The 23,537-nt window shown below is 45.9% G+C and overlaps 1 protein-coding gene across 1 annotated transcript in view; it reads right to left on the bottom strand.

Moving 5' to 3' along the window:
- Positions 1-23,537, bottom strand: part of SYT16 (synaptotagmin 16) — a 71,876-nt gene that overhangs the window by 8,645 nt on the left and 39,694 nt on the right. The window contains exons 3-6 of the mRNA XM_054971907.1: positions 18,930-19,142; positions 13,684-13,940; positions 6,031-6,474; positions 2,522-2,714 (exon numbers count right to left, since the gene is read on the bottom strand). Of these exons, the coding sequence (XP_054827882.1) occupies positions 2,522-2,714; positions 6,031-6,474; positions 13,684-13,940; positions 18,930-19,142 (1,107 nt within the window). The remainder of the gene's footprint in view (positions 1-2,521; positions 2,715-6,030; positions 6,475-13,683; positions 13,941-18,929; positions 19,143-23,537) is intronic.

Below are 23,537 nucleotides of genomic sequence, written 5' to 3'. Positions count from 1 at the left end.
TAGAGATGGGCATGGAATGGGAAAAAAATGAACCGTTCAGTTTGTGGTTCGTTAATTTCCACAGAACACGGAACACGAGCTTAACGAACTCACCCAATTTCCAAACCGGTTTGAGGTTCGGGGTTCGGGGGGAAGTCTAGGAGGGGGGGGAGAAAGGAAAAAAGCACCCTTTTCCCAAACACCTCCCCAGTCCCCTGTCAGTAAGAAAAACAAGAAAGCAAGAGAAAAGAAAAGAGGCTTTTCAGCCCCTTTTTCAGCAGCTAGAAGTGCAGGCCAAGTTTCAAGTTCCAATCCCAATCCCAACACCACAGCCAGCCACCAAGCCACCAAGCTCTCCTCTCTCTCCCACTCTAGAGAAACTGAAGCCAGGAATCACACGGCTCCCCCTATTTATGGAAAAAGACAAGAGATTGAACAACACAGGAGCACTCTGGTTGGCAGAAAAACCTGCCTAACATGGTTTTGGAAGAAAGAGATTGGTGTTACCATGGCTGCTGAAGGTCCATCTCCACAGTTGCCTTGGAGATTCTAACCCTCCCCCCCCCTTTTCCTGGCTGGAGAGGCCACAGTGGGGGCTCTCTAGTTGGCAGGGACAGCTGCCAATCAAGGCTGGAGGCCTTAGATTGGGGGCAAGCTAAAGACTGCCACCATTGCCTGGGCAAGGGAGCATTTGGTGCCCAATGTGTCCAAACCGGCAACGGAACAGCAAGAAAAGTTCATTTGCTTTGGAAAAACATGGTCCCATGGAACACGTGGTTGTTTGACTACGAATCGGCCATTCCATACGGTATTTTGTTCTGTAGTTTGTTTTGTGCCCATCTCTAGTAGCTAGTGCAACTGTTTGAACACAGGAGTGGTATAGTCATTTCAGCTTGCCCCATTAGCAAATGAGTGGCCACATCGGAGATAATTTTACCCCATCTAACATAGGGACAAGAGTCCCCTCCAGAATGTCAGCTTTGCTTACTAGTAGCCTCTCCAACTTGTCTGGAATCAATTTATTTTTTCTCCTCCTACCATTCATTTGACCACAGCATCCCTAAGAGGCAGTAGCTCAATTCCAGAGCACCTGCTTTGGATGCAAAAGGTCCCCGGTTCAGTCCCCACAATAACCCACCGAAGGGTCTCAGATCAAAGATCCTTTGCCTGATACCTGCAGATCAGATCCCAGTCAGGACAGACAAAGCTGAACTAGATGGACCAGTGGCATTATTTGATATTAAAGCTTCTCATATGATCACATGGCACTGGTTCAGGAGGGAAATAGCTGCATTGGGAGGTTTGGTCAATGAAATACAGAACTGGCCGTCAACAGCCCACCAATGATGCCCAACCCCAGAACTTGGAAGGGTCTCCCATGAATGTTGAACAGTATGGGAGTTGAACAATATGGAGATCTGGGCTACCGTATTGTGACAAAGCCAGACAGTTGCATAATTCTTCCTGGTCTGGCCACATCAGGGACAATATGACATTTACTTATTATATTTATTTACAAAATTGTGTGCTGAATTTCTGCCCAAGCAGGGCTACCAAGGTAGCTAACAAAACAAAATATTATAAAAAGTGTATCTTAAAGCAATTAAATCCAAATTAAAATACATTGTAAAAGCACAGAAAGCAGGAACTGAAATGTAGGGCAGGACGGAAGGATCATTGAGGGAAACGCCAGATGAAACAAAAATGGTCTTCACCTGCTGGTGGAAGATAGTGACCGAACGGGACAGATGAATATTCTTGGGAAGAGAGTTCAACAATTTTGATGCCATGACCAAAAAGGCATGGTGGAAAGTGCCGTCAAATCATAGCTGACTTATGGCAAGTCCTGCTGGGGCTTTCAAGGCAAGAGATGAACAGAGCCATTGCCTATCTGCAGCTTAGTCTTCTTGGGAGGTCTCCCATCCAATTACTAACCAAGGCCAACCCTGCTTAGCTTCTGAGATCTGATGAGAGGGCTTGCCTGGGCTATCCAGGTCAGGGCTCTCTCTGGTTGCCACCTGCCTAAACTCAGAAGCAGAGCATCGGAAGATGACTGTAGTAGTCAGGTGGGTTGGTATGGGATAGGCCTTCCTTCAGGAATGCTGGTCACAAGCCATAGAAGGCTTTTAAGGATAACACCAGCTCCTTGAAGAGAGTTCAGAAGATATTGTGAGCCAGTGCAGATGGGCCTAGACTGGAATGATATGGTCCTACGACCCACCCCATTCAACATCTCGGCTCCATCATTCTATATCCATGGAAATTTCCAAACACTACCTATTCATAGCCTATCCTTTATCCTAGAGTTGTTGTGGCAGGTCTGTCCTGTTGTAGTTCCAAACAGCGTGAGTAACACCTGAGGGTCCTGGAACCCCCAGACTCCCAGCACCCTGCTGTATTGACTGCAAGCACCGGGAATCGCCAGCCTCATCTTGGGCTGCTTTGTGGAGGTTCCCAGCACAAGCCCCCAATCACTCAACAGGAAATCAGAATAAGAGGAATGGTTGGAACCACCCAACAGCCACAGGATGGTTCTACATACCAGGTGGCCTGTTAATCGCAAGGTTGCGGAAGTGGCTGCCCTTGATCATCTCGACGGAAAGTCGCCCAGTTGTGGCGTTGTAGGAGAGCCCCACCAGCAGCTCCGGAACCCCTCCATGAGACAAGGACTGGGTCGAAGAAGCACTGTCACTCTGAGAGATGGCAGAGAGGCTGATCTGAGAGCCTCCACGTTGCTGGGAGGGAGAAAGAGAGAAAGAGAGAGAGGATGTTCATGGACCAAGACATTTTTACACTCCTCTTTCTAGATCGTTCATATCCTGCCCTCCTTCTAAAGAGCTCAAGGTGGTATACCAAGTTCTTTACTACTCCCCCCAGCCTCACAGCAACCCTACGAGGTAGGTTTTCATAGGTAGGCTGAAAGAGTGTGACTAGCCCACTGAGGTTCAAGATAAAGTGGGGATCTGGACCTGGGTTCCCCCTGTTATATTCTAACAGTTGCATCACACCCCAGCTCATTGGGTTTTTCCGTCTTACTCAGAGCCAAAGGTTGAGCAACTTGCCAGCAATCCCAGAAGTGTAGCTGCACTATTTGCACAAAGGGTCACATGTGGATATGTGTGTAAAGTGCCATCAAGTTGCAGCTAACTTGTGGAGATCCCATAGGGTTTCCAAGACAGAAGACAAACAGAAGCAGTTTGTCATTTCCTGCCTCTGCAAGGTGACTCCAGACTTTCTTGGTGGCCTCTGAACCAAGTACTAACAAGGGCCGGCCCTGCTTACCTCCCATGAGCTGATGAGATCGGGCTACCCTGGGCCGTCTAGGTGAGGGCCCCATGGGGCTAGATAAACCATAAGTAGAGATGGGCACGAACAGCCAGGGCTGGATCTACGGTTGCCAGCGCCCAGGGCAACCGTAGTCAGTCTAGTCGCGCGCTCCTGGCGCTGTGTGATGACGTCACTCCCATGAGTGGCGGAGCTGGTGGCGGTGGCAGCATGTGTGGCTCGGAGGATGCCCGCACCATTTACCTGCCCCGCAGGACAAGGGGCAGCCAGCTTGCCGTCGGGGCAGGGGGGGAAGGCGAATGGTGCCGGCCACCCCTTGTCCTGCGGGAAAGGCAGCGCAGGTGGCTGAGAGGCCGCCCACGCCATTTGCCTTTCCCCAGGCACGCTCCCAGGGCTGGCAGCGCACTCCCAGGGCTGGCAGCTGTGCCCGGCGCCCCCTCTTTGGCGGTGCCAGGGGCAGACTACCCCCCTGCCCCCCCCCCGTTGATCCGGCCCTGCAAACAGCAATACGAACTTTAAAAAGCCACAAACAGCCCATCAGCTGTTTCCAAACAAGCTGTTTGTGAGGCCCCATTCTAAATGAACAGGTGGTCATTGCAAGCCTCGTTCGTTGCTGTTCATCAAGCGAGACAGTCTGGCACCTGCAATCAATTCCCTTGGCAACCGGAGGCAGGGACTGCCTGAACTCTGTCTGAACTCCTGCTGTTGCCCTGGAAACCCCAATCTAAGCCCAATTTAGCTTGATAGGCAGGCCTTCCTTTCACATATGGAGCTCCAAATTTGTTACATGAAGCAAAGAGCAGGGAGGAGGGGGGCTCCCAGCTCTGGTTTTGCAGACAGTGAGGGAGAGACAGTTGCTGTTGGCATTTTGAGAGAGAGACAGGGAGAGTGCATTGGAGCTTGAATTTTCTTTGTGTGTGGTGGGATACGCGTCTACCTCTTCAAGTTCCAGGGCTGCTGCCAGGCTCTGGGCCAAGCTATTATTTATTACTGGTACCTTTCCTGCTGCCTGCTCAGGGATTCTGGGAGTGGTGTGGTAGAGATTTTGATGGCTGCAGGAGAGCCTGCTGGCCCCCACAAACAATGAACAATGAACATGATCGTGAACAGGTCATGTTCATCAATGTTGGTTGTTCATTGTTCGTGGATGGCAATGAACAACGAACACCATGTTCGGGTTTTTTTTTCTGTTCATGCCCATGTCTAACCATAAGGTGTAGTAAAATTATAAAAATGAATGAGTGCATCAGAGACACCTCATAGGAGCTGTCCAACTGAAGTAAATAAGATATCGTAATCAGAGGCCAACAAAACACAGATGGGTCTGGACACGAGGAACCGATGTGCATAGGGGTCATGGCAAAAGAGAAGGCATTTCCGCCATGACTTAAATGCCAGACAAGATCTCAGTGCAAGCCTCCATAACAAAACCGTTGTCATAGTCATTGATGATCTCTAGTTGGATAGCCAGGAGGACCTCTTCCTCTACCAGTGAGAAAGGGCAGAGCAACCTGTTACTTGCATACAGGTGTAACAAAAGCCCTCGGACATCTACTGTTCCTAGTGAAAAACAGCTTTACAGTGAAATTCTAAACAGATTTACTCCAGTCTAAGTCCAGTGATTTCAATGGGCTTAGACTGGAGTAACTCTGCTTAGGATTTTACTGTTACATGGGATGATTTGGGGCAGAGGAGCTGCAGGGAAGGGGAAGGGATAGGGCTTCACCCTTTTCCACCTGCCAAATCAGCCCTTCTACAACCACTTCCTTTGGCGAAGTTCCAGATGGCTGTTTGCTCTTGCAACATGAATGTTTGCTTATTGAGGGGCCATGGCTCTGTGGCCGAGCATCTGCTTGGCATGCAGAAGGTCCTAGGTTCAGTTTCCGGCATCTCCAGTTTAAAGGATCATGTAGTAAGTGAAGGTAACTTACTAACTTGTGCTTGTATTTTCATTTGTGCATGATCAATGGTTTTCAATGAGCTCTAGTGCAAACAGGAGCGCTGGCACAAGAGGAAGCAGGCCAGGCTGTCTAACCTGCACAGAACTTGATCCAAACCTGCGTGTTTGAGTGTGAAACAGAGTGAGTGAGAGAGGGAGACAGAGAGAAGCCCCAGGCCAGCCACCTAAGACTCATGTGTGAAAAGCCCTAAACCCCAGTAAGCACACTCTGCTTAAGGAACACCTAGGGATGTCAGCCCTTGGCTGGCAATCCCCAGGAGCATTGGCCGAGGGGCGGGGCGGGATGGGGACAGAGACTTCTTGGACATCATTTCTTGTTTTGAAACAGGGAGTAACGGGGAGTCTGCATTAGTATCTTTGTGATGCAAGACACTCCTTCTTGACCATAGAGATTTCTGAAATTTTAGTGTTGTGACATCACTTCTTGTTTTAAAACAGGAAGTTATGCCATAATGCTGTAGAGATTTCACAAATATCTATGGTTTTACGATAGAGATTTCTGAAATTCCTAGACTGTCATGATGTCAGTTTGGATGTCCCTGTGCTGTTTTTCCTCCCTTTGCTCCACTGAGCGAAGGAGAGGGACAAGGAGCTTCACTAGAGGGTCTCTATCATTACTGGGTAAGTGGCAACTCTAGAGACACCTGTGGTTATGAAGGGGTGCCTTGCATCACAGAGACAGTAATGCCAATTCTCTCATCCATTTTGTGAAAGCCAAGATTGCAGGAGTTCCAGGTCCTGGCTTTTGCCCCGAGAGCGTTGAAGAGGGAAGTAATTAAGCAGGCCACTTGGGTGAAAGGACTTACACACAAGTTGCTCCTGGGCTCCAGGACCAGCGTCACCTTCATTTCCCCCTCCTGGTTGAGGTGGCTAAGATGAAAGAGCCGTTCACCCATCATCCGCTCCTTCATCATTTTGCGCACTGAGTAGAGGCGGAATCGCAGGGCGTAGCTGCTGAGTTCCTCCGGGGCCAGCTTCGTGAAGGTCATCTTATCCTTGAAGAGTGGATTGGGGCCTCTCTGGACACCTGTCTTCCCCCTCTGTTTCTTGTTGGGCATCAGGACCGTGTGAACCTGCCAGGCGCTCACCCCACTCCGGTCCTTGTCCGGGATATCTTTTGCTTCCAGGACAGTCACGACCAGCTTTTGGCTTGAGGGCCTGTAGTCAAAGAGGATGTCTAAGTCGCCACATTTGGAAATCGGCTCATGGGTGCTGGGATGAACCAGGAGGGCATGTGCTCCTTCAGGGTCCTGGAAAAGGCATATAAAAGATGGGTGAAGCAGAGTGTATGTGAATGAAAAAACTGGAAGTGGTGTAGCTCTGAAATTGTAAAGTTTCACTGGGACCTGTGTGGCATAGTAGTTAGAATGTCAGACTAGTATCTGGGAGACTCAGATGGGAAGTCCTGTTCTGTAACTGAAGTTTCGTGGCAGAGTGTGGGCCAGCTCAGCCTAATCTACTCCACAGGACTGTTGTGAGATTAAGATGGAAAGGAGAGCAACGTAACCTCCTTTGGGTCTCCACTGGGAGACAGGTAGGCTATACAAGTGAGGTACATAAATAATAAATAAATATGGCGGAACAGAACTGAAAAAGGCAGGAAGAGGAAAAAACAGTCTTTGGAGATGGGCCTCCAGGAGAAGGATGAATCTTTGTTCTGGGGTCAGAAAGCAGGGGGCTGAGAAGCTAGAGAGAACAACGGTCCCAAGTCACCATGGCAGAAGTGAGGGGTAGAGAAAGAGAACGCAGTGGGCTGAGGACCACGGAAGGAGGGTTGAGGCAGGGGAATGAAGGAGGGAAGAACCTAAGACATTGTGGGGTTAACCCCACACTCCTTCCCCAGACAGGAGGACTGTGTGCTGCTGAGAAGAACTGAAATGTGGGTTTATGGGAGAAATGCTCTAATTATGCATAATATAATGCAGAGGAAGGCCAAACTGCAGGTAATATTTGAGGCCCATGATAGAATCTCCCAATGGTAAAAAGGAGCCGGAGCAGAGCAGGTGGAAGGTCTGGACTGGAATCAGGGTACTCAGCTGGAAGGGAAGTTAACCTTCCCCCGCACCCCGTACCATAGGCTTGATAGAAACCGCCCTCTGCAAAGCTACTGTTAGCTCTAATAAAGGTAGAAAAAGACAGGCACTCGCATTGTCTGTCTTCTTCTGCATACCATGGCTTACACATTTTGAGGCCAATTTCTACTGGGGAAAAGATGTGGGAAGAAAGGGTTTTCCTCCTTTATGTCAGTACCATCCTTCCTCACCCGTCTCTCCGATGCTTTTTAAAAAGGGGGAAAACATCAGACCGCATAGCTGCCCCATAACATGGGGCCCAAGCTGGACAGTCGAAACTAAAAACACATTGGAAGGCTGAACCTTGAAAAAACCCGATTCAGTAATTTCCGTAATCCCAGTCCTATGACTTTGCTTATTAGATGTTTTATCCAATTGATTCCATTGGCTCATACTGTGTAATCCACCTTGAGTCTCATCAAGAAAGGTGGGGTAGAAAATAAATAAATGCATTGCCACTGTGGTTAAAAAAAGACGCCAATTTAGGAGAAGTGATCTCTGGTCCTTGAGACAGTCCGTAGAGAGACAATGTCATGGACAGAAACTTGCCCAACAAGCTACTTGCACGTGGCCGAAGCTCTCTTGTTCCATTAAATCAACAACCTTGATTCCATGCTTTCCAGAGGCTGCAAGTCTGCATTACGGCTTCAACAAAGTTATAAATACCCCAGCCCAACCTTCTCCTTTACACCAGAGAAAGATTTCCTTGTGTATTCTGAAAGGACTCGATCCAGTTCAGCCTGCCTTCTCGCCAACCCTTTATTTTGATTATACAAAACTGAGGGGCAGGGCAGGGAAGCCGTGTTTGAAGGAGGAGGAAAGCGACAGGTGTTGGCTTACTAATTCCTGGGTGTGTTCTGTTTTCTGTTCAAAGGTGCTTTTTAATCTCAGGCTAGAATGGGTTGCTATAGAGATTGCTCCTTTCTATTTAAACATGAGCATGTGATTTACGAGAATGGGGCATGCAGTTAGAAGGGGGGGGGATCAAGCTTGCACAGCTCACAAGCTGCCGGGCTGAATGCAGCACACCCACTGCAGGCTGTGGCCTGCCAGGTATGGACAACTCACCAGTGTCCACACAAACGTACACAAATCCATTTTTCTAGTCGCAAGAAGGTACTAGCAACATAAAGAGGTGTATTAAGCCTCTGTTGGGCCACCATACATGGTTTGAGATTGTATTTTGTTTGGTAAGTCAACAAGGTTCTCAGACCAGGGCCGTTTCCACATAGCTTACCTTGTTCCGGAAAACAGCGAAATCTCACGCGAAATTGCACAATAACAGCGTCTTCTCGCGTGATTTCGTGCGAGATTTCGCAGTTTTTCCGGAACAAGGTAAGCCGTGTGGAAACGGCCCAGGAGGAGAAAGGAGGTGAATTAAAGTGTGACATGTTGTCCAAACTGTTTAACAAGCAGTTGATAAATAGAGCTAAGCTACGAGTGATGCTGGACACGTGTTTTTTAACGTGTCGAGAACGTAATTTTACCTGGGAACTGTAATTTTCAAAGACAGTTTTCAAAGACAGAGCTGCAAGGGATTGCCGGAGGAGAGTAACTTTGCAATTGTTTTCTTGCAATCTCAACAGAGAGCTGAATTACCAACTCTTCCCCTCCCTTCCCCAACAAAGTCTGCATTCCTTTGACTCCAGTGGGGTCATTACGTGAACGGAGTTATTGCATAATGAAGGTTGTTCTTGGAAAGATAATAAGGGCTTCTAGGTTACCCACCGAGGCAGGTAACTTCCAGCCCCAGTGCTCCTGCTGCTAGTTAGGATCACCAGGTCTCACCTGGCAGCTGGTGGGAGTGGGAGTGGCAGGTGTGTGCCCATTTCCCTTGGCCTGCCTCCTCCCATCAATCAGCCGGCAATTGGCAGGCCGAGACCCAAATTACCAGGAGACTGCCCACCATCAGCAGACACTCGGCAAGGCTGCTACTGATTGATGGGCAGCATGAGCCAAAATGAGGGGTGGGAGGACTGGCATTATGTAATGCTCTAGGAACTCCCCAAATCTCTATGGTTTTTACCATAGTGATTTGGGAGAATCCTGGAGCATTACTGATGCTATGCAGTCACTTCTGGTATGTAACCAGAAGTGATGTCACAAAGTTGCACGATATTGCTTTCTGCAATCTCCACACAACCAGTACTTCCAGGAGTTGCGTGTGGAGGGTTGTCAACTCTAATTCCACCATCATTCAAAGGATCCAATGGAGAAATTGTGTGACTGTAACAGCTACTCTGAGTATGCAAACCCTCTCTGGGATCATAATAGCTATTGTGTATAGTCTGAGCCTGCTTGAAATGTGGTGAGGGCGGAATAAAAATCGAAAATCAATAAATAAAAATAGAAGGGGGGCTGCAGATTAAAAAATCAGCAGCTTTGCATATAGGGTGATATTGCATTTATTTATCTATTTGAAATGTTTATATGCTTGTGTTACTCCTGAGCATCTCAGGACCCAAGACAGGTAAAAACAACATACAAAGATTTTTTTTTTGTAAGACAAACAATAAAAACAACAGATATAAAAACATTAAAATCTCTTTATGCCATTCACCCACAGATATGCCATTGCATGCAAGAAATATCAAGTGGCTCATGAGAATGGGTAAGCCAGTCCACTATACCGTATGTGGCCATGTGCACAGAAATGTAAACCCCAGAAATATATGCCCTGATTACTGAAAAGTGGGCACACATACACAGAGAGCTAGCTGAAATGAAAAATAAGTATATGGAGGAAAGAGCGGGGGGCAACATTAATCCAACACAACAGGCAATTATGAGAATGGCCCTGAAACCATATTTGTGACTCTGATGCCAAAGTGCTGTTTTTATTTCCAAGCAGGTGGGTGTTTGAATGGAGTCCGGAGATACCAGAATATTTTTAGAATGTCAGAATTCAGCCTTCAACTTCAATGCAGCTGGAAAAGAACCAAGTTGCAAGAGACTGAATGGAATCCAAGTGTATCCAACAATCTTGCTCCTTGTGTGTGTTATTCGTATTTCTTTTTAAAAAAAACATGTTGGGAGGGGGACAGGGAAGGGTGCCATACAACTGACATATAGAGATTTATACAAAAAGGTCTTATTGAGAAGGCTGCAGATGTCTTAAGAAGATTTCTTTTAAAAATCCATCACCTTTCAACTTGTAATGAATGGAGGCATAATTTTAACACAGGGTAAAAGAAACTTGTACAAAACCAAATTCAAGCATTACTTAATGAAACACCAGTTTTCCAAAGAAGGTCACAGTTGGTATCTCATCTCTGATCGTATACTGGCAAATTCAAGCAAGGAATGTGATCAGAACTATGGATGGCTTTGCATTGGCTACAGCCAAAAGCTGCCAAATGTGTGTGCGTGCGTGCGTGTGTGATTGAAATCAATTGCTCATTTCCTGCTGACGTCTTATTAAGGAAGAAGTTCTTACTTCTACAGGGCTGCTTCTGGCATTTTCACTGCTGAATCTAAGTAGGAGTACAAATTTGCTATTGCTCCCTAGCCAATTGTTAAAGACAGGGCTCATTTCGAGGGGGAACGAGCAGGAATGCAGTTCTGGCAGTTCCCCAAAGAGGTCACACGTCAGATGGCCCCACCCACCTGAGTCTCGGCCATTTTGGGCCCGTTTCAGCCTGGATTGGGGCTGAAACGGCCCAGATCAGACCTCTGGCGGGTGGTGGATCACTCTCCCACTCAGCAGCGGCCCGATCCTGACCATTTTGGGCCCTTTTCAGCCATTTTCAGACCCTTTTTGTCATTTTGGGCCCAATTTCAGCCCTGAATGGCCAGGATTGGGTCCAAAACAGCCAGGATAGGTGATGTCAGGGGGTGTAGCATATGCAAATCAGTTATGCTAATGACACACTTCTGGTGATGTCAAGGGGCATGGCATATGCTAATGAGTTATGCTAATGAGTTCCTCCAGCTCTTTTTTTATGAAATGACCTCTGGTTAAAGACAAATCTAATTCTCTGCACTGAAGACCGGAAGACTTCCAAACCATGAGTCTCTCTATGCAAGACATCTTCCATGGGGATGTTCAAGAGACTTGCTTTCTGTGTGGTCTTATATGAAAGTGTACTCTGTCTCCTTAGCAGTGCATCTGTATCCACAATGGGAGAACGAGTTTAAGATCTTTCACTTGATCCTACTCGTGTAAGATGTCTTGTGTAGAGAGACTCCATGAACGTGAAACGACCTGCAACTACAATAGCACCAGGGCTATGGAAAATTCCCACTACCCAATCCTCCTCTTGTAGAAAATTGCTAAAAACACTCCTATCTCTCAATTCACAGTTTATTATGGCAGGTTTAATTTTTCCGTTTGAGCTACTGCCTGAATCAAATGGAAGTCATGTTCTATGACCTGGTAAGGAGTTCCAACATGGCACACTAGGGTTGCCAACCGTGGGTTGGGAAATTCCTAGAGATTTGAGAGTACAGCCTGAAAAAGGTGAGATTTAGAGAGGGGTGGGACCTCAGCAGGGTATAATGCCATAGAGTCCACTCTCCAAAGCACCATTTTGCAGGGGGTACTGATCTCTTAAGTTTGGAAATCAGTTGTAATTCTGGGAGAGCTCCAAGCCCTAACAGGAGGTTGGCAACCCCATGGAATAAATTTTGCACCAAGCCTTTGTAAAAGTTCTTCTTTAATCTTTATTTCTTGTTTGTAAAATGGGGAGAATTCTAAATGCATCATAGGGCTGTTTGGAGAAAGAAGCAGGGAGGAAAAATGATGGTGACAAATGTTAACAGTTTATCTACACTTCAAACATATCCAGAGGAGTTAGCCGTGTTAGTCTGTAGTAGCAAAATCAAAAAGAGTCCAGTAGCACCTTTAAGACTAACCAACTTTACTGTAGCATAAGCTTTCGAGAAGCTTTCGAGAAGCTTTCGCATCTGACGAAGAGAATTGTGATTCTCGAAAGCTTATGTTACAGTAAAGTTGGTTAGTCTTAAAGGTGCTACTGGACTCTTTTTGATTTTCCTTCAAACATATATTATTATATATATTAAACGACATATCAGGTCCTTGGTCAGGAGAAAGGCAAGCATTTAAAAATTGCAGATAAATATAAATACATAAGTATACTGCTTTGACTGTCAGTTTCTCAAAAGAATCATGGAAATTGTAGTTTGGCGAAGATGCTAAAAATCCCATTACAGCTGTTCCACGCAGAATTACACACTTGGTCCTATACCTTGTTTCTGTTGGTGCTTCTCTTTTTCCATTACTGAGGCAGTGCTCCTCTGCACCCTTCCTGATTCCTCAAAAGGCATCGTTCTTGGTAGAGTAGAACTGTTTACTGTCAAAGGAACGTATGGTTGCCAGACCTCCCACTATGGTGGGAGACGTCTGGCACCCCTTGTTGCACATCACTGCTCAGAGCAGTAGCAAGAGAGAAAAAATAATTCCTATGGCATATGCAACATGATGTCACTTCCAGGGAAAACCCAGAAGTGATGTCACACGGGTTTAGGAATCGCTGGAAATGCTATTGTATTACCATAGTGTCTCTGGCAATTCCTAGAGTGAAGTGACGTCATTTCTGCTTTTCCTAAGAAGTGATGTCATGGTGCATGTGACATCAGTGTTGTCCCCATGTCTCCCTCTCAAGCTCCTTCAGGCATTCCTAAAGGAACATGTGCTCCACAGTGAAGGGCCACCACCTGAAGAGACAAAAGCCTTTTCTACATAGGTGATTTTTGCCAGTTCTGGCCCCATACCTCTTCGGGTTTTCTTCTGACTTCCACATGATTCCCGCCCCCCTCAGATTTCAATGCAGTGTTTTCAAGGGTTCTCTTCACATTTTCTGCCTGTGCTTATTTCCCAATGTTTTTCTCAATGCGATTCTCAATCAGCTTTTTCAATCATGCAGAATTCTCCTTTCATTTTTTCCCCTCTACCTTCTGTTCCAACCACCCCTATAGGCCACTTCTCACCGATTGATCTCTTTGTTCTCCTCTGAGATCTTCCCTCTCCCTTTCTCCCTCCTCTGTCCCCTTGTTTTCGAAGATGCGCTTTTTAAAAAAGGAAAACTTTATGACGTTATAACGTTATAATGTTATTGCAAAAACGAAGAGTTGGGAGGGCAAAGAGACATCAGGGGAATGCCCAGAAAGCATTTCAACATGGTTACTATTGCAGTTACCACTACTCTATACATCACTGTGAATCCAGATGTGCTACTCATGTGAAACAGGCTCAAACAATACTCACAGCTTTTAGGCTGTGAAGCTGTCAGAAAACGACCGACTAATATCGTAGCACATTTACTAAATTACCTCACCGTTGACATGGTAAACACCACAGCAGCTGTCTTTCAGGAGACCTCAGAGAGAATCAAAACACCGTTATGTAAGAGGGATTCTTTATCCTACCTCAGGGCTCCAGGCCGATGAGCTATCAGTCGCGTCGTTCCCTTCAAAGCCTTGGTTACTAAAGGCCGTCTCCATTTCCAAACTCCCTTCAGTTTCTTGCCGGCTGAGGCTGGGAGTCGCACCGGCCTCCATCTCGGGGTCTTTGGGCTGCCCGGAGCCCCTGCTCTCTGATGCAGTTCTCGAATCGAAGGAGAGATGGTCATCTTCATGATAAGACAGGTTGTCTTGGTAACTTAGTTGGCTGAACCCATCCAGATCTAACACATTTTAAGGAAAGAAAAATCAATTTGGGCGCAATTTGTATCAACTCCTTTATACTTTCTTGTGGTTGTATGTGCGGGTCTTTTAATCCACTACTGTTTTGATCTTGGAACTGCAAGGCATAAGAAACTTTGGAATGCCTATTCCTATCCTCATGTAAAAATGATCCATTCCAAGCACTCTGCAAGAAATAGGTCAAATGATGCATTTATTCAGAACCCCAAGGGCTCTTCAGACATGGGCCTGTATCCTACTGCTCCACTAGGACGAGTTTGAAAAATCCCTCCAACTTGTGGCTCTTCCTCCAACAGAAGAGGCCGCTTAATTTGCAGGAACGCTCTTTAGTCTGGAAGAACTTCTCCTGGCCTAAGGTACGGTGCATTCCATTATACTTTTGAGTGTACACCTAAAAAATGTAAACTATGGATTTGATAATTTGGGAAGGGGGGGGATGAGCCAGTGGTAGAGCACATGCCCTGTGTCCATAAAATCAGTCCTCAGCATCTCCAGTTTAAGGATCTCAGAGCCAAATGAGACGTTACGTGTGATGCCAGCTGGGACACAGGCACCCAACCGGTCTCACGTCACACAGAACTGGGGAATTTACTTTGCAAGTGTTTCATTGTTCCATCGGGCTCTGGAGCACTGCAATGGGGGTAAGGGGGCTTCTGGTTCCCCTACTATGCCATTTTCAACAATGGAAATGTCCACAGGTGGGCTGGGAAAACTGGCCTACTCCCACCCAAAACAGTGCAGTGGGGAAGTAAAAAAAAAAAACCCTGACATAGCCCAGGCAAGCCCTGTCTTAACAGCTCTCAGAAGCTAAGGAGGGCCCATCTCGGTTAATTATTGGATGGGAGTCCTCCAAAGAAGACCGAAGCGGACCTAACTTCTTTTAGTCACTTGTCTTGAAAGCCCCAGTAGGGGCCACCATAAGTCAGCTATGACTTGAAGGCACTTTCCACCAGCGGGGAAGCCTGCACAGCACACTGGAGCTGAATACAGCAATGGGCCACTTTCAATGTAAGTCCTCCATTTCTTCTGTGTGACAGTAAGCCAGGTCAGGCACCCACGTCCTGACTGGGGTCTAGATTTGCCCTCAGCAAACAAGGATTGGGAAAAGCCATTCTCTGTCTGAGATCATGGAGCACAGCGGCCAATCAGAGGAGACAATAATGAGTTAGATGGACTGATTGTCTGACAGGCTGATTCCGCACACGTTGGATAATGCACTTCCAATCCTCTTTATAGATCATTTGGAACGGATTTTTTTCGTGTGCGGAACAAAAAATCCACTTCAAACGATTGATAAAGTGCATTGAAAGTGCATTATCCAACATGTGCGGAATCAGCCAGAGTATAAAAGCCACTTCCTGCTCCTGTATCATGCAGATATGTGGACCAGAAAGTTGGATCGACTGGAGCAACTCCACACTTGATGTGTAAAGTGGACTACTGCACATAGACTGGTGGGTTTCCTGCTGCAAATGCATCTTTAAACACTTGCATACATGCCTTCTTACTTTTTTTCTCTAAAATGACTGGATTTCCCCCCTTCTTACATCCATTTATCTGGTGAAGAAACAGAAGCTGAGCGTCCTCAGAAGAAACTATTTGTGTAAGAACTGACATAATTCTGTCTATGAAGCTCTGCAGCAATGTTGACTATATGCACTTCCAAAACTGTGATCACCCGTGTGATTTTGCCCCAATGACCTCCAGGGGGCATGGACTGAGCTTGGGTTGCCACCTTTGGGTTGGGAAATTCCTGGAGATTTGGGGGTGGGACCTGAGGAGGGGAGAGTTTGGGGAGGGATAGTGGGATATAAAGCATAGAATCCAGCCTCCACAGCAGCTATCTTCTCCGGGGGAATTGATACTTGTATTTGGGAGATCAATTGCTATTCGAGATCTCCACGCCCCTGTTGGAGGTTGGCAATCCTAAATAAGCCTATGCATATTTACTCAGAAGTACGTCCCATTGTGTTCAGGAAAACATGCATGTAGTGTTGCAGCCCAGTTCCATGCATTTTTCTTTCCATTAGATTTCCACTGGCCTTGCTCAGTGGCAACTCAACAACGGATGGGAGTGCCTGAGGCTGCCTCTCTCGCCAGGCACCACACAACCCAGGAACCAGAGCAGACAATGTTCCTTTTCTCTTCATTCCCAAGGATTCTTTCTGGACAGTGCTATAAGCCATGCATGCCCAGGAGAGCTTCCCAAAAAGGTTGGGAAGAGAGCTGTGGGTCTGACGAAGAGAACTGTAGCTCCCGAAAGCTTATGCTACATTAAAGTTGGTTAGTCTTAAAGGTGCTACTGGACTCTACTATTTTGCTACTACGGACTAACACGGCTAACTCCTCCGGACTAAAGAGTTTGGGAACCTCTGTGGAGCATGCATGGCGTCCTTCACTGAGTTTAAAGATTCCTGGGGAGCAAGGAAAGAATGAGTGAGGAGCTGAGCAGTGGGGTCCCAGAAGGATCAGGACTGGGTTAGGTACTATTGAATCTGTTGATAAATGTTTTCAAATTGGGAGTGAACAATGTAGTACCCAAGTTTGCAGGCATTACCGATCTATATGTTCCCCATATGTTCCCCGGAGGTCGCTTCAATCAGCCAATAAGCACTTGCTGATGGTCCCTGGCTCCAGGGAGGTCCGCCTGGCCTCTACCAGAGCCAGGGCATTTTCAGTCCTGGCACCGACCTGGTGGAACTCTCTGTCTGAGGAAACCAGGAACCAGCAGGATCTGTTATCTTTCCACCAGGCCTGCAAGACAATGTTCCGCCAGGCATTTGGTGGGGGCTAGGCTGTCCTCTCGCCGGCCATACCACTGAAGACCATCCACCACCCATGCAGGAGCTCATAAGTGTGACACAGGGCATGATGCAAGAGCCAAGCTCTGCGTCTAAAATGCTGTATTTTAATATTTATACCCACCAATTTTATTGTATTTGGAATAATGTTTTTATAATGTTTTTATTGTTCTTAATCTTTATCATATGTTGTTACACCATATGTTGTTACACTGCCCTGAGCCTGTCTGATGGGGAGGGTGGTTTAGAAGTGTAATAAAATAAATAAATAAATATTTGGGATGGTGAAAACCAAGGCATATTTTGAAGAGGGTATTTTCTAAATAGGGTAAAATAGGACCTAAATAGGTCCATCAGTGGAGGATAGGTCCGTTCATGGAGGAGAGGTCCATCAATTGAGAGGTCCATGCATGGAAAAGAGGTCCATCATGGTGACTTATGGAAGCCTCCATCCCCATAGGTAGCAAACCTCTGAATCCCAGTGCTGGAAAGCAGCATCAGAAGAGAGCCTCGGCCTCTATTCCGTTTTTTGACCCTTCAGAGCAACAAGTTGGCTGCTATGTGTAACAACACGCTGAACTCGGTGGACTGATCCAGCAGACTTTATTTATGTTCTTATGTTATTTATCTCCCCAAATCCTCCACCCAAGGCCACCACCTCACTTCAATTCACTGCAGAGCTGGCCACAGGTTTCCAGAGCCCGTGAGCATAGGATCGTAGCCATGAATCTTTCAACCGATTAAACAGGCTTTCGGCTGCACTGACAAATCAGTAGGACTCATGAACATAACAGATTGTCGCTCTAAAATTAACACGCTTGTGTTTGACATACATTTGGAACACGGGGACATCCATCAGAGCCGTGGGATGAAAGGCAGGGATTTTTTTTTAAGTTTTAAAATAAATAAATTAAATGCTTCTCTGCAGAAAGATTAAATTACACACATCCCACACGTACCCCCAGGGTTTTACGGATTTGGTCTTCAACCAGGATATCATTTAAACTTCAAAAGATCTGCTGAAATTATGAAAAAACACAGTTGGAGGGATTTCATTGGGGCCAAATACTGTGTCGCCCTGTGGCTTCCAAGCCACATTCTGGAAGATTATGGGGTTCTCTAGAAGCTGATCTCTGAATGAGGTTGGTAATAGCAGGTAAACTTTTGTGAAAGACCTTTCCCTGCTGCATGCAGACTTGGGGAAAAACTGAAGTGCATTCAAAAGCACATGACAAAATCTGAAATAGGGCTGCCAACACGTCGGGAGAAAAAGGCCCTGTTCCTATGGTAGCAGAGAGTGCCATCAAGTCATAGCTGACTCATGGTGACCCCTGGTGAGCTTTCATGGCAAGAGACTAACAGAGCAATCCTAAGCAGAGTTACACCAGTCTAAGCCCATTGAAATCAATGGGCTTAGACTGGTGTAACTTTGCTTAGGATTGCACTGTAAGAGAGGTGGTCTGCCTCTGTAACCCTGGTTTTCGCTGGAGGTTGACCCTGCTTAGTTGCCAAGATCTGATGAGATCGGGCTTACCTGGGCTATCCAGGTCAAGCCCCTGTTTTTATAACAGAGACTCAATATGTGAAAATGAACAGGTGATGCTTTTTATGTAATACAGGTAAATAACATCACCTGGTAAATAGCATGTCATCATTACGCCTCTATGAAAGGGACAGGATTTTTCTTTTTTACTTCAGGCTGTAGGCTGCATATCAGCCAGTGCTCTTCCTATATAAACTTAATCTGTTTATTAACAGATTAAGTTTATATAGGGAGATTAAGTTTATATAGGACACTTCCCTTAATCCTTTGCAGGTGATACATGGGGGTTTCTAGACAGATAACATTTTTGTGGTTAGTAAGAGCTCTTAAGAGTTTCAGCAGAAGATGTATGACAACAACTGTGTTCTCCCCTGAGGCAAAACTTTTGTGGCGAGATCCTTCATGGAAGGTTATGGCTGCCTATTGGGAGCTTAAATGAAGAATGTGTACATATCACTGAAAGATGCATGTGCGCACCAGGGGATTAGGTGGAACGTATATCCATTAGAACTTAAATTCTTCAACCCACAGACTGAGTACATTTGCATCTGTCTACACAGTCAGGTTTGGTTGTCGCTTCTCCAAAGCAAACCATGTGGCTTGTGCCAGGTGGATCCAGATAATACCTTCACATTCTGATGCCTCCGTACTGTATTCTTCATGGTTCGACAACAAGCAGTTGAATTTGAGCCTTTGGTCAGAACCAGCCTGGGTCCCTTTTTCAGAAACTCCTGACCGAAAGCTCTGGGAACGCGAGACGGAGATCTCGAACTGCTTTATCACCTCTTCGTCACTGTCTGAGGATGTTGTGAGATCCTCGTCCTCCCCATAACTGTTTACTGGGGAGGGAAACACACACACAAGGAGGCTTTTGACAGCGCACAGTACAAAATTCAGAGAATACGGGGTTCCCCTTTCCTGCTCAAAGCAAAATGGGACACACAGCAGAAAGCAGTAGTATAAAGCACCTCCATCTCCTTCAGGGAAGTCGGGTACTAAGTGATAGAAATGATATTTCTCTGCCTGAGACTTTGGAGAGCCACTGCTTCAGATAAGGTTGCTTCATACACATTCATATATTCGGCATCCATCTGGCTCTCCGGCGACATGCCTCCCCCCCACCCCTTGACCTTTCATGCTCCTGTTAGGAATCTCTTTATTGAATCAACAAGAATGATTAATTTCACTCCTTTTTCTTTATTGAATTCGGTTTTTTTTCCTCTTGTTGTTTTTATTACATGGGAATATTTTTTGTAGCCATAAACAAGATGGTCGCCAGGAGTTTTCACATATGTTAGGTTTCCTTGGTTTTATTGTTAAAAAGTTGTTGTATCCACCAGGTGACTAAAACATTATTGGGAAGTGCCAGCATTCGGTGAGGTTCTAATCCTGAAAGGTCAAGGAAAGCATAACAGGAAAAGAAGTTCACAGCAGGTCCCCCTCCACACACACACACACACACTTGGGGCACAGGTCCACCTTCACAACAGAAACAACAGAAATGCACACAAACGAATCAAACACAGATGATAAACCAGAGAGGAAGGAATTGCTAAAGTACAGTTTATCTATATATATAAAGACAAGTGTCCTGACTAACCCATCAACGCTCAACCCAAACCCCTGGGCGTAGAAACATGAAATTTGGGGAGAACATTCCTTTCATGAAGTAAACGCCTACTAAGAAGGGATTTTAAGAAATTTGCCCCCTATGGGGGTAAAAAGGTGTAAAATGTGTTTTCCCAAAGGGATACAGCTTCCCTGTGTGCTGGCAGACTGCTGTCTGCTTGTGCCCCCGCCCACTGCCAGTTCAGCCACTCTTTCCTGATTGGGCCAGCCTTTCAAGGTCATTTGCATATGCAGGCTGATTGGGGCTCACAACATTCCACACCTCATTTCCCCACCCCCCAGAGACAGTTGGTACTATGCTATTATTCTACAAAACCAACTAAAAACACACACACAAAAACCAAAAAAATGTTACATGTCTACAAGTATTACAACTGGATTTAAAGTAGATAAATACTGTAGCAAAGCAGTATCAAGCTAGTACTATATAAAAGCATGTCATGACCCTCATCTCTCAGCCCCACCCACATCACAGGGTGTTTTGTTGTGGGGATAATAATAACATATTGTCGAAGGCTTTCACGGCCGGAGAACGATGGTTGTTGGGGGTTTTCCGGGCAGTCTTGCCGTGGTCTTGGCATTGTAGTTCCTGACGTTTCGCCAGCAGCTGTGGCTGGCATCTTCAGAGGTGTAGCACCAAAAGACAGAGATCTCTCAGTGTCACAGTGTGGAAAAGATGTAGGTCATTTGTATCTACTCAGGAGGGGTGGGGTTGAGCTGAGTCATTCTGTAAGAGTTTCCCAGGGTGTGGAATGCTAATGGCGGGAGGCTTCACTGTATCCTGAGGCGGTTCTTTTGCATATGGATTGGTGCTTGATGTGCTAATCTTCTCTGCAGGGCTATTGTCGGGTGTGGAGTGTTTTGTTGGCCTGGTGTTTTTCAGAACTGGAGCCCATGCTCTGTTCATTCTTAAGGTTTCTTCTTTCCTGTTGAAGTTTTGCTTATGCTTGTGAATTTCAATGGCTTCCCTGTGCAATCTGACAAAGTAGTTGGAAGTGTTGTCCAGTATTTTGGTGTCCTGGAATAAGATACTGTGCCCTGTTTGAGTTAGGCTATGTTCAGCCACTGCTGATTTTTCAGGCTGTCCAAGTCTGCAGTGTCTTTCATGTTCTTTTATTCTTGTCTGGATGCTACGCTTTGTGGTCCCGATGTAAACTTGTCCACAGCTGCAGGGTATACGGTATACTCCTGCAGAGGTGAGGGGATCTCTGCTGTCTTTTGCTGATCGTAGCATCTGTTGTATTTTTCGGGTGGGTCTGAATACTGCTTGAAGGTTATGCTTTTTCATAAGCTTTCCCATCTGATCAGTAATTCCTTTGATATATGGCAAAAACACTTTTCCTGTGGGAGACTGTTTTTCTTTGGTTGTTTGATTCATCCTGGGTTTGATTGCTCTTCGGATTTCATTTCTGGAGTAGCCATTTGCCTGAAGTGCGTGGTTTAGATGATTAATTTCCTCATTGAGAAAGCGCGGCTCACATATCCGTCTTGCACGATCCACTAATGTTTTCATTATGCCTCTTTTCTGTCGGGGGTGGTGATTGGAGTTTTTGTGTAAGTACCGATCAGTGTGAGTTGGTTTCCTGTAGACCTTGTGACCTAACTGAAAGTTTGCTTTGCGGATGACCAAGGTATCCAGGAATGAGAGTTTTCCCTCACTTTCTTTCTCCATTGTGAATTGTATGTTCAGGTGGATGTTGTTGAGATGATTCAAAAACTCCATCAATTCTTCCTCCCCATGGCTCCAAATGATGAATGTATCATCCACAAACCGGAACCATACACTGGGTTTGTGGGGTGCTGATTCTAGAGCTGTTTTTTCAAAATGTTCCATGTAGAAGTTTGCTATAACTGGGCTGAGTGGGCTCCCCATGGCCACCCCATCCATCTGTTCATAGAATTCGTTGTCCCATTGGAAGTAACTGGTTGTCAGACAATGATGGAATAAGGCTGTTACATCCTCTGGGAAAATCTGATTAATCAGTGCAATAGTGTCTTTTACTGGAACCTTGGTAAACAGGGATACAACATCAAAACTGACAAGTATGTCTTGTGGATTGAGTTTCAGAGAACTGATTTTGTTGATGAAATCTGCTGAATCTTTGATGTAAGACGAGGTTTTCCCGATGTGGTCCTGGCAGATCTCCTGCAGGACCACATCGGGAAAACCTCGTCTTACATCAAAGATTCAGCAGATTTCATCAACAAAATCAGTTCTCTGAAACTCAATCCACAAGACATACTTGTCAGTTTTGATGTTGTATCCCTGTTTACCAAGGTTCCAGTAAAAGACACTATTGCACTGATTAATCAGATTTTCCCAGAGGATGTAACAGCCTTATTCCATCATTGTCTGACAACCAGTTACTTCCAATGGGACAACGAATTCTATGAACAGATGGATGGGGTGGCCATGGGGAGCCCACTCAGCCCAGTTATAGCAAACTTCTACATGGAACATTTTGAAAAAACAGCTCTAGAATCAGCACCCCACAAACCCAGTGTATGGTTCCGGTTTGTGGATGATACATTCATCATTTGGAGCCATGGGGAGGAAGAATTGATGGAGTTTTTGAATCATCTCAACAACATCCACCTGAACATACAATTCACAATGGAGAAAGAAAGTGAGGGAAAACTCTCATTCCTGGATACCTTGGTCATCCGCAAAGCAAACTTTCAGTTAGGTCACAAGGTATACAGGAAACCAACTCACACTGATCGGTACTTACACAAAAACTCCAATCACCACCCCCGACAGAAAAGAGGCATAATGAAAACATTAGTGGATCGTGCAAGACGGATATGTGAGCCGCGCTTTCTCAATGAGGAAATTAATCATCTAAACCACGCACTTCAGGCAAATGGCTACTCCAGAAATGAAATCCGAAGAGCAATCAAACCCAGGATGAATCAAACAACCAAAGAAAAACAGTCTCCCACAGGAAAAGTGTTTTTGCCATATATCAAAGGAATTACTGATCAGATGGGAAAGCTTATGAAAAAGCATAACCTTCAAGCAGTATTCAGACCCACCCGAAAAATACAACAGATGCTACGATCAGCAAAAGACAGCAGAGATCCCCTCACCTCTGCAGGAGTATACCGTATACCCTGCAGCTGTGGACAAGTTTACATCGGGACCACAAAGCGTAGCATCCAGACAAGAATAAAAGAACATGAAAGACACTGCAGACTTGGACAGCCTGAAAAATCAGCAGTGGCTGAACATAGCCTAACTCAAACAGGGCACAGTATCTTATTCCAGGACACCAAAATACTGGACAACACTTCCAACTACTTTGTCAGATTGCATAGGGAAGCCATTGAAATTCACAAGCATAAGCAAAACTTCAACAGGAAAGAAGAAACCTTAAGAATGAACAGAGCATGGGCTCCAGTTCTGAAAAACACCAGGCCAACAAAACACTCCACACCCGACAATAGCCCTGCAGAGAAGATTAGCACATCAAGCACCAATCCATATGCAAAAGAACCGCCTCAGGATACAGTGAAGCCTCCCGCCATTAGCATTCCACACCCTGGGAAACTCTTACAGAATGACTCAGCTCAACCCCACCCCTCCTGAGTAGATACAAATGACC

Source organism: Eublepharis macularius, chromosome 2 (assembly GCF_028583425.1).
Source record: "Eublepharis macularius isolate TG4126 chromosome 2, MPM_Emac_v1.0, whole genome shotgun sequence".
Lineage (NCBI taxonomy): Eukaryota > Metazoa > Chordata > Lepidosauria > Squamata > Eublepharidae > Eublepharis > Eublepharis macularius.
This window is presented reverse-complemented; position numbering and strand designations above follow the sequence as displayed.